Here is a 13,293-nt window from a genome sequence, read left to right as displayed (position 1 = left end):
GAAGGCGTGGGGGGGGCGAGAGAGGGCTTTGGCGACCCCTGTGAAATGACCGTTCGACCCCCAAAGGAGTCATGACCCCCACGTTGAGAACCGCTGATTTATACCATTTATTCCATACCATGTAATATTCTGTTTCTTCTTTATCTTTTATTTCTTTCGTGAGTCTATGCACACTCTAAGATTTTCCTTATTACATTTTCTTCTGATGGTAGATTGTTATTCTTCCAATTTTGTGCATAAATTATTCTCACTGCTGTTGTAATATGTAAAATTAATTATTGTATTTCCGACTCTCTTATTTCAAAAACAAATTATTGATGACAAAATTTCTAAGATTGCACTTAGATAAAGAACTATATAATACTTTCATATAAAAGGTAACCTTCATTGCACTTTATGCAATGGCACTTTAGCTGACCTTAAAGGGAGAACATAGAAAAGATAAATTAATCAGTGGTCACTACCCAGGATGACTATATCCCAGTTCTATTTCAATGGTAAAATTTCCAGTTGCTGGAAAGTAAGGAAAAATGTAGAAAGAGTATTACACAAGCCTTGCTTATGGATCCTATAGGCATCCAGTTGGGTACAAAATACTGGAAAAGTTATTTAATTTAATCTGATCCAGCAAAGCTCTTATGATTTTTGAAATAGACATTTATGGGGGGAAATGTAGGAATTTAAAAATGCAGTTATTTAAACTTTTGAAGTATGTAAATATAGTCTACCTTTATGTATCTATTAATGGCTGATTTGTCTGAATGTCATATTTCCAAAAATTTCCTATCAGTTTTTGGATTTAGCTTGGTCTAGGATTCTCACATTTTCCCAATTGAAACTATGGTTTACTCTGGTGATGCCATGTGGTTGTGATAGTCTGATGTGGTTCTGAGATGTTTTTGATGTTTTGCAGTATTGTCCTTTTTATAGCTTGCATTAGATGTACTGTAAATATTTGACAGGTTAGGCATTTTCTGCTAAAGATGCAAGGATACCCATGGACTATGTTGTAGAGGAAGTCCATTTCTTTTTTTCTTTCAAAAACTGTCAGCACCCTAGATCAAGAAGCATTATTCAAAAGGAAGGAAAAAAGATTAAAACACATTCTTTCAAGCAACCAAAGTTAAAATAAGCAAAAAAAAAAATGCTAAGAGAACACTGTCTGATCTTGATGAATACAAATCAATGGGACCTTACATCCCAGAGTTCTAAAGGAGATGGCAGATGTCACCTCAGAACCAATGTACCATATCTTTCAAAAATCTTGGAGCACCAGGGAAGTACCAGAGGACTGGAAAAGAACTGATGTGGTTCCCATCTTCAAAAAAGAAAAAAAAAACAGACCCAGGAAACTACAGACCAATAAGCCTAACATCAATACCTGGGAAGATACTGGAAAAGATAATAAAAAAACCAGATCTGCCAACACCTAGAAATGAGTAAAGTAATAACTAGAAGAGAGCATGGGTTTGTAAAAAAAAGATCATGCCAAACCAATCTTATTTCATTTTTCAACATAGTTAGTAGACCAGCGAAATACTGTGGACATAATATACTTAGACTTCAGCAAGGCATTTGACAAAGTAGACCACAACCTACTTCTTGGTAAGCTAGAAAAAAGTGGGATAGATAGGATCACCATCAGATAGATTCTTTACTGGCTGACAAACCGTACTTAGCAAGTAGTCCTTAATGGGTCTACATCTACATGGAGAGTTGTAAGCAGTGGAGCACCACAAGGTTCCATCTTAGGCCCAGTACTCTTCAATATCTTCATAAATGACTTAAATGAGGGAATAGAAGGGGAACTTACCAAATTTGTAGATGATATTAACTGGCAGGAATAGCTAACACTCTAGATCCATGATGGCGAACCTACGGCACATGTGCCAGAGGTGGCATGCAGAGCCCTCTCTGTGGACATGCACGCGTTGGCCAGCTGCTCTTCCGGGTTCTGTCACACATGCACACCGGACCAGCTGTCCAGTGCGCATGCAGACGATGGAACCCGGAACAGCAGCTGGCCAATGCGTGCATGTGCACCGGCCAGCTGCTCTTTCTTGAGTTCCAGAGCTCCAGCGCGTGCACACACACACACACACTCCAGTTTTGACATTTGGTGTTGAAAAGGTTAATCATCACTGCCCTAGATCAGGGGTCACCAACTTTTCAGATCTCAGGGACCACTAAATTCATAATATTAAATCCTGTGGATCACTAATATGATCTGCCTAATGACCGGCTGGGTGGGCATGGCTAGGTGGTCATGTGATTGGGTAGGCGTAGTTAACTCAACGTCACTCACATTGAGGGGCATCTCACCAGCCTCTTCTCACCCCTCCCCTCCCAGCCCCTCCTCACCTGCCCACCCAGGCTTCTTAGTGCCCCAACAGGAAGCAGTTGTTGGAGCTAAGCAGCCACCATGAGAAAGAGTTGGCAAAACAGCTGGCTCAGTTCAAATTGGATCTGACCAATAAGGAGGCTCAGCAGAAGCACCTCACTGAGGACTAGGAGCATAGGCTTCCCAAGCAGAGGGAAGACCTGGGGAAGTGCAAGGCCAGGTACTGGCGCCCGGAGGCTCAGCAGGCTGAGATGGTCAGCCAATTCCAGGCCATGATACAGTCCCACTGGAACAAGGCCCTCTGGCTCTTTGCCACCAGTGGCACTTCCCTCCAGCCCTTGCCCAAAGACCCGCACCAGGAGGCTGAAGCAGACCCCAAGTTGGAATTTCTGCCCCCCTACAACCCATACAAAAAGACCCCAAAGGTGGAGACTCTCTGCAGCAGTACAAGCATTCATTGCATGTATCCAGCCCATGGGCCGTAGTTTGAGGACCCCTGATTTAGTGCAAAATAAACAAGGCAAATAATTTTTCTGTGGACCACGAAAATTTTCTCACGGACCACCAATGGTCCACGGACCACCAGTTGGTGACCGCTGCCCTAGATGAAAGCCGCCAGTGGTTTCCTCGTGCCCAGACAACCAGTCCAGGTGAGGCAACACCCCCCCCCTCCACAAGCCAGAGCCGACAGAAACGCCAAGTGCTCAGACACAGGGAGATGGGGCCCAAAAAGAAGGGAGAATGTCAGGATTGAATGAGCTGCCCCGATTCAGGGGAATGTTCGATGGGGACCCAGACCAATTGGCTCTATTCCTCAACTCTGCTAAAATCCATTTAGACTGCTATGGGCATCTCTACCCATCTCATAGAGCCATGGTGAATGCCATTGCCATGGGACTGGAGAGAGAAGCAAAAGAGTGGTTGGCAGCCCTCCATAAGAGACATTGATGAATTCTTGCAAGAACTGGAAACCAGGTTCAAGGAAGTGGAGGATGACCTGCAGGTGGGGATGAGATCTGAAGTTTAAAGCAGAGAGGGCGACCCATTAAAGAAGACATTTGTGAGTTCAGAAAGGTCATAGAGAAGCTACTGGCCTGCCCAGAGGAGCTACTAGTCCATTTTTTCAGAGATCTGGATAAGCAGATCAGCGAAATCACCATCTATTCCTAACCGGCTCTCTGACTGGTTTCAAGTGGCAATTAAGGTTGACAGCAGCTTGCGTGAAAATGACATGCGGAGGCAACCAGATCCTAGAAAGAGAGGACAACCAGACTGATCAAAAGCTGTGGCAACCAGCCAGCCACAAGGCCAACCCTCCCCAGAGGCCAGTAGAAATGCTACAGATGCAGAGGGGCAGGCCACTTTTCATCAGCCTGTGCAACCCCAGCCCCAAAGTCAAACCAGAAACATCACCCAGGGCGCGATCAGGACAGGAGCCCAGGCATGCCGCCAACAAGTCTCAAAAAGCCCTCCAGACTGTAGAGTCCCTCCCTACCTAGCTGAAGGGGGGAGACCCACAGCCGACAACAACCAATCCCTGGAACCCTATGACAGTGAGGATGAGGGGGAAAAGGACTCAATGGTGAACCTATCCACCTTTCACCTTCCCAATATGCCTCACTGCCCCAAAAACAGGGACCCAGGGCACGTTTGAAGCCCTAATAGATTCAGGCTGCACCAGATATCTGATTAACTTGCCCACGGTCCTGAAGCTAGAGATCAGAGCAAAGAAACTGATGCTCCTGATTAAGTTCAAATAAGTCAATGGGTCCCTATTGTGGGGAGCCCACGCCACCCACTTAACCGAACCAGTGAGGCTGGAGTTAGCAGACCACTGGGAATCAATTAGATTTGTAATAGCTCTCAAAATGACAGAGGTGGTCATACTAGGGCTCTCTTGGCTAGCTAAGTGAGGCCTGACCATTTGGTGGAGAGAAGGCAGCTGGAGGCTGAGAACAGCAAGAGGCCCCCAACCCCCTCCCCACCAGCAAACAGAGGCATCACCCCCACAGGAAGCTTCCACCAGGGCCCCACCAGAACAACTGGTGGCCACCTCTGAACAGATCCCAGAAGCTGGAAGGATCTCTAGGGAATACCAGGACCTCACAGAAGTGTTCAGTGAGACCGAGTGCAATGCCGTAACCCTAACCGTGTAATGGACTGTGCCATCGAAATCATCCCCAGGGCCAAACTTCCCAAACCCAAATTATATGCCATGGCACCTCAGGAAATGAAAGAAACATGCAAATACATAGACAAAAACCTAGCAAGGGGGTTCGAGTCGGCAAAGCCATGAGTCGCAGCCCCGGTCCTATTCAAAGAAAAAAAAAAAAGATGGGACTAGGAGATTGTGCATTGACTTTCATGTGATAAACGGTGTGTGTGTGTGTGCACAATTTATACCCTCTCCCCTCACGAAGGACATGTTGTTCCACTTAGCCAAAGGAAAGGTCTCCACTAAACTATACTTCAGGGAAGCTTATTACCGGGTCCAAATCAGAGAGGGAGACAAATGGAAAACTGCCTTCAACTGCCCCCTAGAAAGTTTCCAATTCAAAATCATGCCTTTTTGGCTGCAGGGCCCCCTGCGGTGTTTATGCAGCTGATAATCAAAGTGCTGCATGAGCTCCTCTACAAGGGGGTCCTCGTCTACCTGGACAACATTCTCATTTTTTACCGAGACCACGGAGGACCACATATCCCTAGTCCTTCAGATACTTAAAAAGGTATATGTCAAGCTGCCAAAATGTGAATTTCACCGCTCAGGGCTAAACTACCTAGGCTACTGAGTGTCAAACAAGGGGATAAAGATGGACCCAGTCACAGTTCAGGCTCTCCTAGAGTGGCAGTCCCCTCACACCCTCAGACAGCTACAAAACTTCCTGGGATTCACAAACTTCTACAGACAATTCATCCCCTCTTTTGCAAAAATTGCCAAATCTATGATACACCTCCTAAAAACTGGGAGCCCAGGAGCGAAGCCCTGCCCTGGGCAGCCCCTCCAGTGGGACCTCACTTGCCAAGGGGTATTTGAAACACTAAAACAGCTATTTGCAAGAGAACCAGTACTGGAACATCCCGACTCCGAATAACTCTTTGTCATCCAAACCAATGCCAGCAACGTGGCGGTGCAAGATGTCTTACTCCAAAAAAATTCCCAGGGGAACCTACAACCCTGTGCCTATACATTACATAAACTTACTGACACGGAGAAACAGTGGGCAGTGTGTGAAAAGGAGGCTTTTGTGTTAAGATGGGCACTACTAAACTGGTGCCACCTTCTGGAAGGGGGGGGGAGAAACCGTTTGAAGTCTGGACTGACCATAAGAATCTGGAGGCCCATAGGACCCCGCGGAAACTATTGCCCAAACAGGTCCGATGGGCTCAATACTTCAACTGATTCAACTTTGTGCTAAAACATATCCCAGGGGGAGGAATTTCCTAGAGGCCCTCTCCCGCATGCCCCAATACAAATGTGAGCAGGAGGAGGTAGTAAATGCTATCATTCCACTTCCCCAAACCGCAGTCCAAGTGACCACCTGCCAACAATGCCGCAACCGGCAGGACCCACCCGCAAGTGATTTAATCGCAAAGTTTAAAACTGAACTGGAAACAGATCCCTGGTTCCATGACAACCAGCACATCCTGACAAAAAGGGAGGACCTAGCGTGGAAGGGGGTAAAACTCTATGTCCCCAAGTCCCTACGCACCTCAAAGCTCTGCAGAAGCCATGATGTCAAATCAGCGGGCCACTTTGGGTTTCTAAAAACTTTATACCTGGTAAGGAGACAATTCTGGTGGCCTGGCATGAAGAAAGACGTAGACTGCTATGTAAAAAGCTACACCATCTGCGCCACCATGAAAAGAAGATGCAGAAGACCCCCCACCCAGACTGCTCCAACAGGTGGTAGAGCCAACGAGACTGTGGGAGGAGATCACAATGGACTTTATAGTTGAATTGCCAAAGAGCGGGAGGAATACAGTGATTGACTTATTCTCCAAGCAGGCACACTTCATACCCTGCAGCGGACTACCCTCAGCCCACTAACTAGCCAAACTCTTCCTGAAGCACATCTACCACCTGCATAGAGTACCGCATAGAATCATCTCGTGGATTGGACATTGTGGAGTCCAATTCACAGCTAAGCTGAAGGAGTTCTTGTGGTCCATTGGATCGTCCCAGGACCTTACTCGGCATTCCATCCGAGTACAAATGGCAGGGCAGAGAGATTGAACTCCATGCTAGAACAATATTTGAGTTGCTACATGAACTACCAACAGTCCAATTGGGCTGACTGTCTGCCATTTACAGAGGTTGCTTACAATAATGTTGTACACAGTAGCACAGGGTTAACTCCTTTCAAGGTAGTAAGTGGTATGGACTTTGTCCCAATGCCGGAATACCCAAGGGAACCCCCCTCCTCAGTCAGTTTGACTGACTGGCTGTTGATACTGAAAGTGTCATGGGAAAGTGCTAGCTAAGGTGGCACAGACAAACACCAAGCTCCACAACGGCTGTTCCAAGTGGGGGGAAAGGTCTATCTATCCACAAAATACTTAAGGCTAAAGCTTCCCAGCAAGAAGCTGGGACCTAAGTTCATGGGGCCATTCTCCATAGTAAAGACCATCAACCCGGTCACAATGCAACTGGGGCTGCCCTGGCTATTGGGGAGAATACATTCAGTGTTCCATAACAGCCTCTTAAAGCCTGTGGTTGGCTCACCCCGTGAGCCCCCAGATCCAGTGGTCATAGGGGACCAAACCCATTATGAGGTGCAACGCATCCTCGACTCTAGGTGGCACAGGGGGCAACTCCAATAACTAATCAAGTGAAGAGGCTACGGTCTATCAGAGGCACCCTTGGTAAAGAGCAGAAACATCCAAGCTGACCGTCTCCTAGCTAGATTCCATGAAAAGAACCCAACCAAACCTGGAAGGGGGGGGATCTCACCCGTAAATGATATACCTGTACTCAAATTGCTTTTGCTTTGCATAGGTTGCCTTTTATTGCCAGATGGCTTGGGACTCTTAATTGCGTTAGGGCACTGGTCAGAACCCTGACACAAGGACAGAGAGCATCAAGGACTCCATGGTTCAACCATGAGCTACAAATATTCTCTTCTATTCAAAATTAGCCGGTGTCAGCTCTTATTAGAAACCCTGTTTTTAATATTATCTTACAGTTTTCACTTCTATACAGGAAGGAGTGCTGAACAGTGTCTTCTACAGTGTCTCCATCCTCTATGGAGTTGCATAACAACCTCTCCAATTAGTTAATAGCAAATAAGGTGCCAACAAGTCAGTTATAACTCTTATAATGATAGAGATAGATATTCTCCAGAATGAATATGAGTTTCACATGGCCTAAACATAATCTGACAACGGGCTTATGTTATGTTACCTTATGCAGCCACTTAAAATCTAAAAATCTCACAAGTGGACTAAAAGAATAAAACTAGAATAAATGAAGAACAAGGGATACAACAGCACAGATTCAATTACAGAAAATTAGCTCAGATATCATAAGAAATGTTTTCCAAGGACACCACCAATGTAATATACATGTTTATCAGAATTGGTACCAGAATGGAATCCTGAGAAACCATCCTGAGAATAACACTGCCTATATTCATGTCACAGAATTGTTTAATATTCTTAATTACCTAGAAGAGTGTTGCTTAACAATGCTTAATGCCATAATTATGTTGTTGACAAATTCTGAATGAAAAATGTCGGAAGGAAGATGCCCATGTAATACAAGTCTGAAATGTTAAGGTAGAAAGTGTGCTGATAATATCAATCTTAGACAAGCCATTATTAGAAATAATGGACCAAATAACTTTTTTAATTTTCACAATTTGTGCATTCTAATCATTGATATTCTCAAGTGAAAAATTATAAGAAGTGTTATGTTATGAGAGCTGTTAAATACTAATGTATCAACTGGACACAAGTCTTGGGCACTGGAACATATGTGTGGAAAACAGATCATGAATTTCAATATTAATCTGAACATGAGGCAAGTACTAAAAATTCCATGACATTAACTGACATTAACACAATTCAGTCAGTAGGCATCTATAAGTCCATCAGCTGCAAGAGTTAGATATCAGAAAACATATAATTGTAATGTGTCTAAGTTCAGGGGTGAAATGTAAAAATGCTTGCTACCGGTTCTGTGGGTGTGGCTTGATGGGTGGGGCTTAGTGGTCATTTGACCGGGTGGGCGTGGCCAACTTGACGTCACTCACTGTTAGAGCCAGGAGCTGCACATTTTGAAGCTCATTTTGCCCTTCTGAAGCCCCCACGCTTTGGGTTTTCCTCCACTACCCAAGGAACATCAGAGCCTTCTCTTGCAGAAACAGAATCCAGGCACAGAAATGGAAAAACGAGGGGGGGAATGGGGAGGAGAAAGTGTAATTAGCAGAATCCAAGCACAGAAATGGAAAACGAGGGGGGGAATGGGGAGGAGAAGGTGTAATTAGCAGAATCCAGGGACAGAAATGGAAAACGAGAGGGGGGAAATGGGGAGGAGAAGGTGTAATTAGCAGAATCCAGGCACAGAAATGGAAAAATGGGGGGGGAGGAAATGGGGAGGAGAAGGTGTAACTAGCAGAATCCAGGCAAAGAAATGGAAAAAGGGAGGGGAGAATGGGGAGGAGAAGGTGTAAGAAGACGTTCCCAACAATGAGTTTGGCAGCGATGTAAGGAAATATCTTCCAGCTCTTCAAGATTGACTTTAAGCCAACAGCAAAAGTGTTTGGGGGGGGCAACAGGTGTGTGTGTGTGTGTGTGTGTGTGTGTGTGTGTGTGTGTGTGTGTGTCTGCCCCTCTAAGGAAAAGAGGAGGCGGCGAAGCCCTGGCTGTCACCTGGGAGAGGAGGACCGTGGATGGACACACACACACACACACACACAGAGTCGCTCCTGCTGCCGCTACTTTTCCTGTCGGCTTCTCAGCGCTCTTAAAGTCAATTTTGAAGAGTTGGAAGATGTTTCCTTAGATCGCTGACACTCTGAAGAATGAGTTTGGCAGCGTGGAAGGCGGGCACACTGGGAAGGGAGTAAGCTGCTAGCACCCTTCCCCGCAGCCCTGCGAAGCTTGCCTGCCTTCCAGGTGGCCTTCCGCTTGCCTGCCTTCACAAGCTGGTCATGGGAAGGCTGCATGGAAGGCAGGGAAGCATGGCAGGACTGCGGTTTGGGAGTGTGGCCAGCCAGCAATTACTACCGGTACGGCGAACTAGCCTCAATCTCCGCTACTGGTCCTCCCGAACCGGTCTGAACCGGTAGCATTTCACCCCTGCTTTAGTTTAATTTGATTGTAACAGCCTGAAGACAAATTGCTTTCTTGTATATTGCCAACTTTATCAATCCTTGTGGCTGACCTACTAAATATTTCTATAATTAAGCAGCTGTTCAATCCTTGCACTGGAAATTAATAATCCCAATACTGTCAATATACTCCAATTAAGCTGCTTTACACTTTTACCCATAAATGAGGTTGATGAGAAATACTTTAAGTCTGTTATGAATTTTGAAGTTGTACATGAACTTTTTATGAATAAAGAATTTGTACCTTTGTCCAACCTGGAAATTTGAGATAGGTGTCCTGAGGCAAATCTGGAATTCCACTAGGAATGGAAAAATTGCCAGTATAAACACTCGGCCCTTCATACGTTGGTACATTTTTTCCAGATATCTTATAACTGAAACCTCCTTGCACTGCTCTGTCAATGTCCAGGGGATATATTTCCCAGTCAAAAAGGATATCTTGAGCAAGAGTTAAATTCACAATCAGACCCTGAAAATAAATGTTTAATAAATATGTCAAAAAAGAGTTTTACTGCTTTACAATTCCCTCTCTTCCCCTCTCCTTCCCTCCCTCCTCCTTCCTCTGTCTGTCCCTCTCTCTCTCTCCTTCTGTCTGGGTTTTTTGTACTCTTACAGCTTTATTTGGAAGCCCTCAATCTAGTGACTACATAGACTCAAATAATTTAATGCAGGTGAATGCATGAGAATAGTAGATATTTGGGAGCTCTGGAAAAACATAGATTATACTCATATTTTTCAATTGGATTTCTGCTCTGCTTAGATAAATGGCATATGTGATAAAGGGAGTGGTACTGTATTGATCTTGTTTCCTCTCTCAGAGTTCAATGTGGTTAAATATGATTTGTATTCAAAGTTGCATAACTGTAAGCAACTGATTCTTTTAAGATGTTCTTTTTTTATATTACACAATTCTTACAGAATTCTCTTTAACAAAATTTATTAAAATGGAAAAGAATGTGGGCACAGGAATTCCTGCAAAGGAACTTAATTTATCACTTTAAACCAGTTTATTTGGATGAAGACAGCCATGGTCTTACAATCTACTGGGGTGGGAAATCTATAGGTGACTATTTTGGTCACATATCATTTGGATCTTTTTAAATCTGCGACCCAATTATGGTTGATGTTGCACAATGATACTACTTCTATTCATGGAAATTGTTTCAAATGGGTGATTACCATGTTTCCCTGAAAATAAGACCCTGTCTTATATTTTTTTGAACCCCGAAATAAGGGCTTGGCCTTATTATTGGGGGGGGGGTGTGTCTTATTATTTTGGGGGTGCAGGAGGCGGCAAGCGTGGCCACCTCGTGACTGCGGCTGTGGCAGTGCAACACAGCCGCTCGTCAGCTGTTCGCCGGGGCAACCAAAGGTGGGAATCTCCCAGCGTTCTTGGCACTTGCCCACCTCCCATCCATCCATCTATCCATCCCCCTCGCCTGCAAACTCCCACCCCGCTCCCGCCTCTCCACCAGGAGATTCCCAGCAGCCCCAGACGCCCAAAGCCTGCGCCTACCCGGCTCTCTTTTCCACAGCACCCGGCTCTTTATCGAGGGGGGTGGCATGTGGTGCGGAGGAGAAGCAAGACGCATGGAGTGAGATGGGGATCACTCCTCTTGCCGTCTCTTCTCCCCCCCTCGCCAGGGGCCAGGGAGACATGAGACGCGCATCTTACCTGCCTTGCAGCTCTGTCATATGTCTCGCCGTTGTCTGCAGGCAAACACTTCTGCAGCAGGAGCCTTGCGCCGGCCTTCTGAGGGGTACTGTAGCAGCAGCTATCCACAATTTTTTAACCCTTATTTCATCCCGACTCACATGGCCCAGTACTGTCAGGACGAAATAAGGATTAAAAATTGTGGATAGCTGCTGCCAGAGTATCCTTCGGAAGGCCGGCGTGAAGCTCCCGCTGCAGAAGTGGCTGCGCCCAAGGAGTGCTTTTAAGAGAGAAGACAAAGGGGAAGCAATCACTTGCAAACTCTTGCCCCGCTCCCGCCTCTCCGCCGGGCAACCCCCAGCAGCCCCAGATCCCCAAAGCCTGGGCCCACCCGGCTCTCTTTTCCACAGTGCTCAGCTCTTTATTGAGAGAGGTGGAAGATGGGGTGGAGGAGAAGCGAGACGCATGGAGCATGATAGGGCTCCTCTTGTAATCTCTTCTGCCCCCTCGCCAGGCATGGATGCAATTTGGGGATGGCAGGTGGGGAGGGGTGGGGCCAGGGAAATACGAGATGCGAGACGCGAGAAACCCTGCCATGCCCAGTGATAAAATGGGTCGGGATGAAATAAGGGTTAAAAAATTGTGAATTGTAAATAGCTGCTGGATAATTGCTGCTACAGTACCTTTCGGAAGGCTGGTGCGAGGCACATGGGGTGCATCGCTTGGCCTCCTGTTGCAGAAGTGGCCACAATCGATAGCAAAGTGGCTGCATTTGCTGAAGGCGCCAGCCAGAGCGGCACCCATAAGGCAGCTGTTCCTTGGACAGGGTTGCCTGCTGTGACTGTCACCATTAGGTAAGGAGGGTGCGAGGCGTGTGGGGTGCATCTCTTGGCCTCCAGTTTCTTTTGCAGCCACAATTGACTGCAAAAGTGGCTGCGCTTGCTGGAGGCGGTGGCCTGAGCGGGTACCCATGAATCAGCTGTTTCATGAATGGTGGCCTGAGTGGCTCAGCTGATCCGATTAAGGGGCCGAGAAGCCCAGAGGTGACCAGGGAAGGGAAGGGCTGCCTCCTGTGCTGGCCATGCCCACCCCTTCACTAGAGCTTATTTTCGGGTAAATATATGCCCACCCCAAAAATCAGGCTTGGCCTTATTTTCGGGACATGTCATATTTTCAGGGAAACACAGTATATTTCTGATATCTGAAAACTTTGTGCAAGATTGTTGCAAGGCATATTTTCTCTGATGTGATTTAACAAATATTGTTAGGCTTGCCTCCGTTCAAAGCTCAAGAAAGAAAAACCCCAATTCCATGTTTGTAGAGAAAGGTACTTTTACTGAGTATAAACTGAATGCAGTGAAAGAAAAGCAAAATCTGAGGCAATAGGCGCGAAAATTACATATTGAAAGCATCCCCCAAATCCCTCCCCCAACAGTCCCAAGGTAAATGTCCAATCCACATCTCCCCAAGGTGTCATATGGGGTACTTCTTTAGGCGGCCCCATCTATCTGGTATGCCAGGATGGTTGACCTTGACAGTTATCAGCTCTCTCCGCAGCTGCTAAAAAGACAGTGAGAATTTTCCTCCCTTTTTCGAGACATCTCCACCAGCTCGCTTCCCCCACTCCCAAATACCTACAATACCTCCCCCCTCCCATTACAATGGCAGCTGAAAGCAAGCAAGCATCATGAGGCTGACAAATATATAAGTTCACTGGGAAAGAGATATTCATTAGGAATTTGAGGCTACTTTCATTAATATGTTGAAGTGATAACACTCAGGTCTACTTCATAATACTGTATCTGCATCAGAAAAAGTTGAGCAAGGTCAGAAAAGTGCTATGATGGGATAAATGTGGCTTAATATACTAAAAATGAATCATGATAAGGTGGAGATTTTGTAGGTCGGTGGATTCAAGGCAGGGGTGGGTTCTAAATTTTTTTACTACCGGTTCTGTGGGCGTGGCT

General features: G+C 46.0%; 1 protein-coding gene across 4 annotated transcripts in view; it reads right to left on the bottom strand.

Moving 5' to 3' along the window:
* The window catches only part of GLB1 (galactosidase beta 1), a 196,346-nt gene that overhangs the window by 12,238 nt on the left and 170,815 nt on the right, over positions 1-13,293 (bottom strand). For 3 of the 4 annotated variants that reach the window (XM_034404139.3, XM_060683667.2, XM_034404141.3), the window contains one exon: positions 9,917-10,141. The exons of the other annotated variant lie outside the window; for it this stretch is intronic. In XM_034404139.3, the coding sequence (XP_034260030.3) occupies positions 9,917-10,141 (225 nt within the window). The remainder of the gene's footprint in view (positions 1-9,916; positions 10,142-13,293) is intronic. 4 annotated transcript variants of the gene reach the window in all.

This window comes from Pantherophis guttatus, chromosome 4, assembly GCF_059756535.1.
Source record: "Pantherophis guttatus breed Tessera chromosome 4, ASM5975653v1, whole genome shotgun sequence".
Lineage (NCBI taxonomy): Eukaryota > Metazoa > Chordata > Lepidosauria > Squamata > Colubridae > Pantherophis > Pantherophis guttatus.
This window is presented reverse-complemented; position numbering and strand designations above follow the sequence as displayed.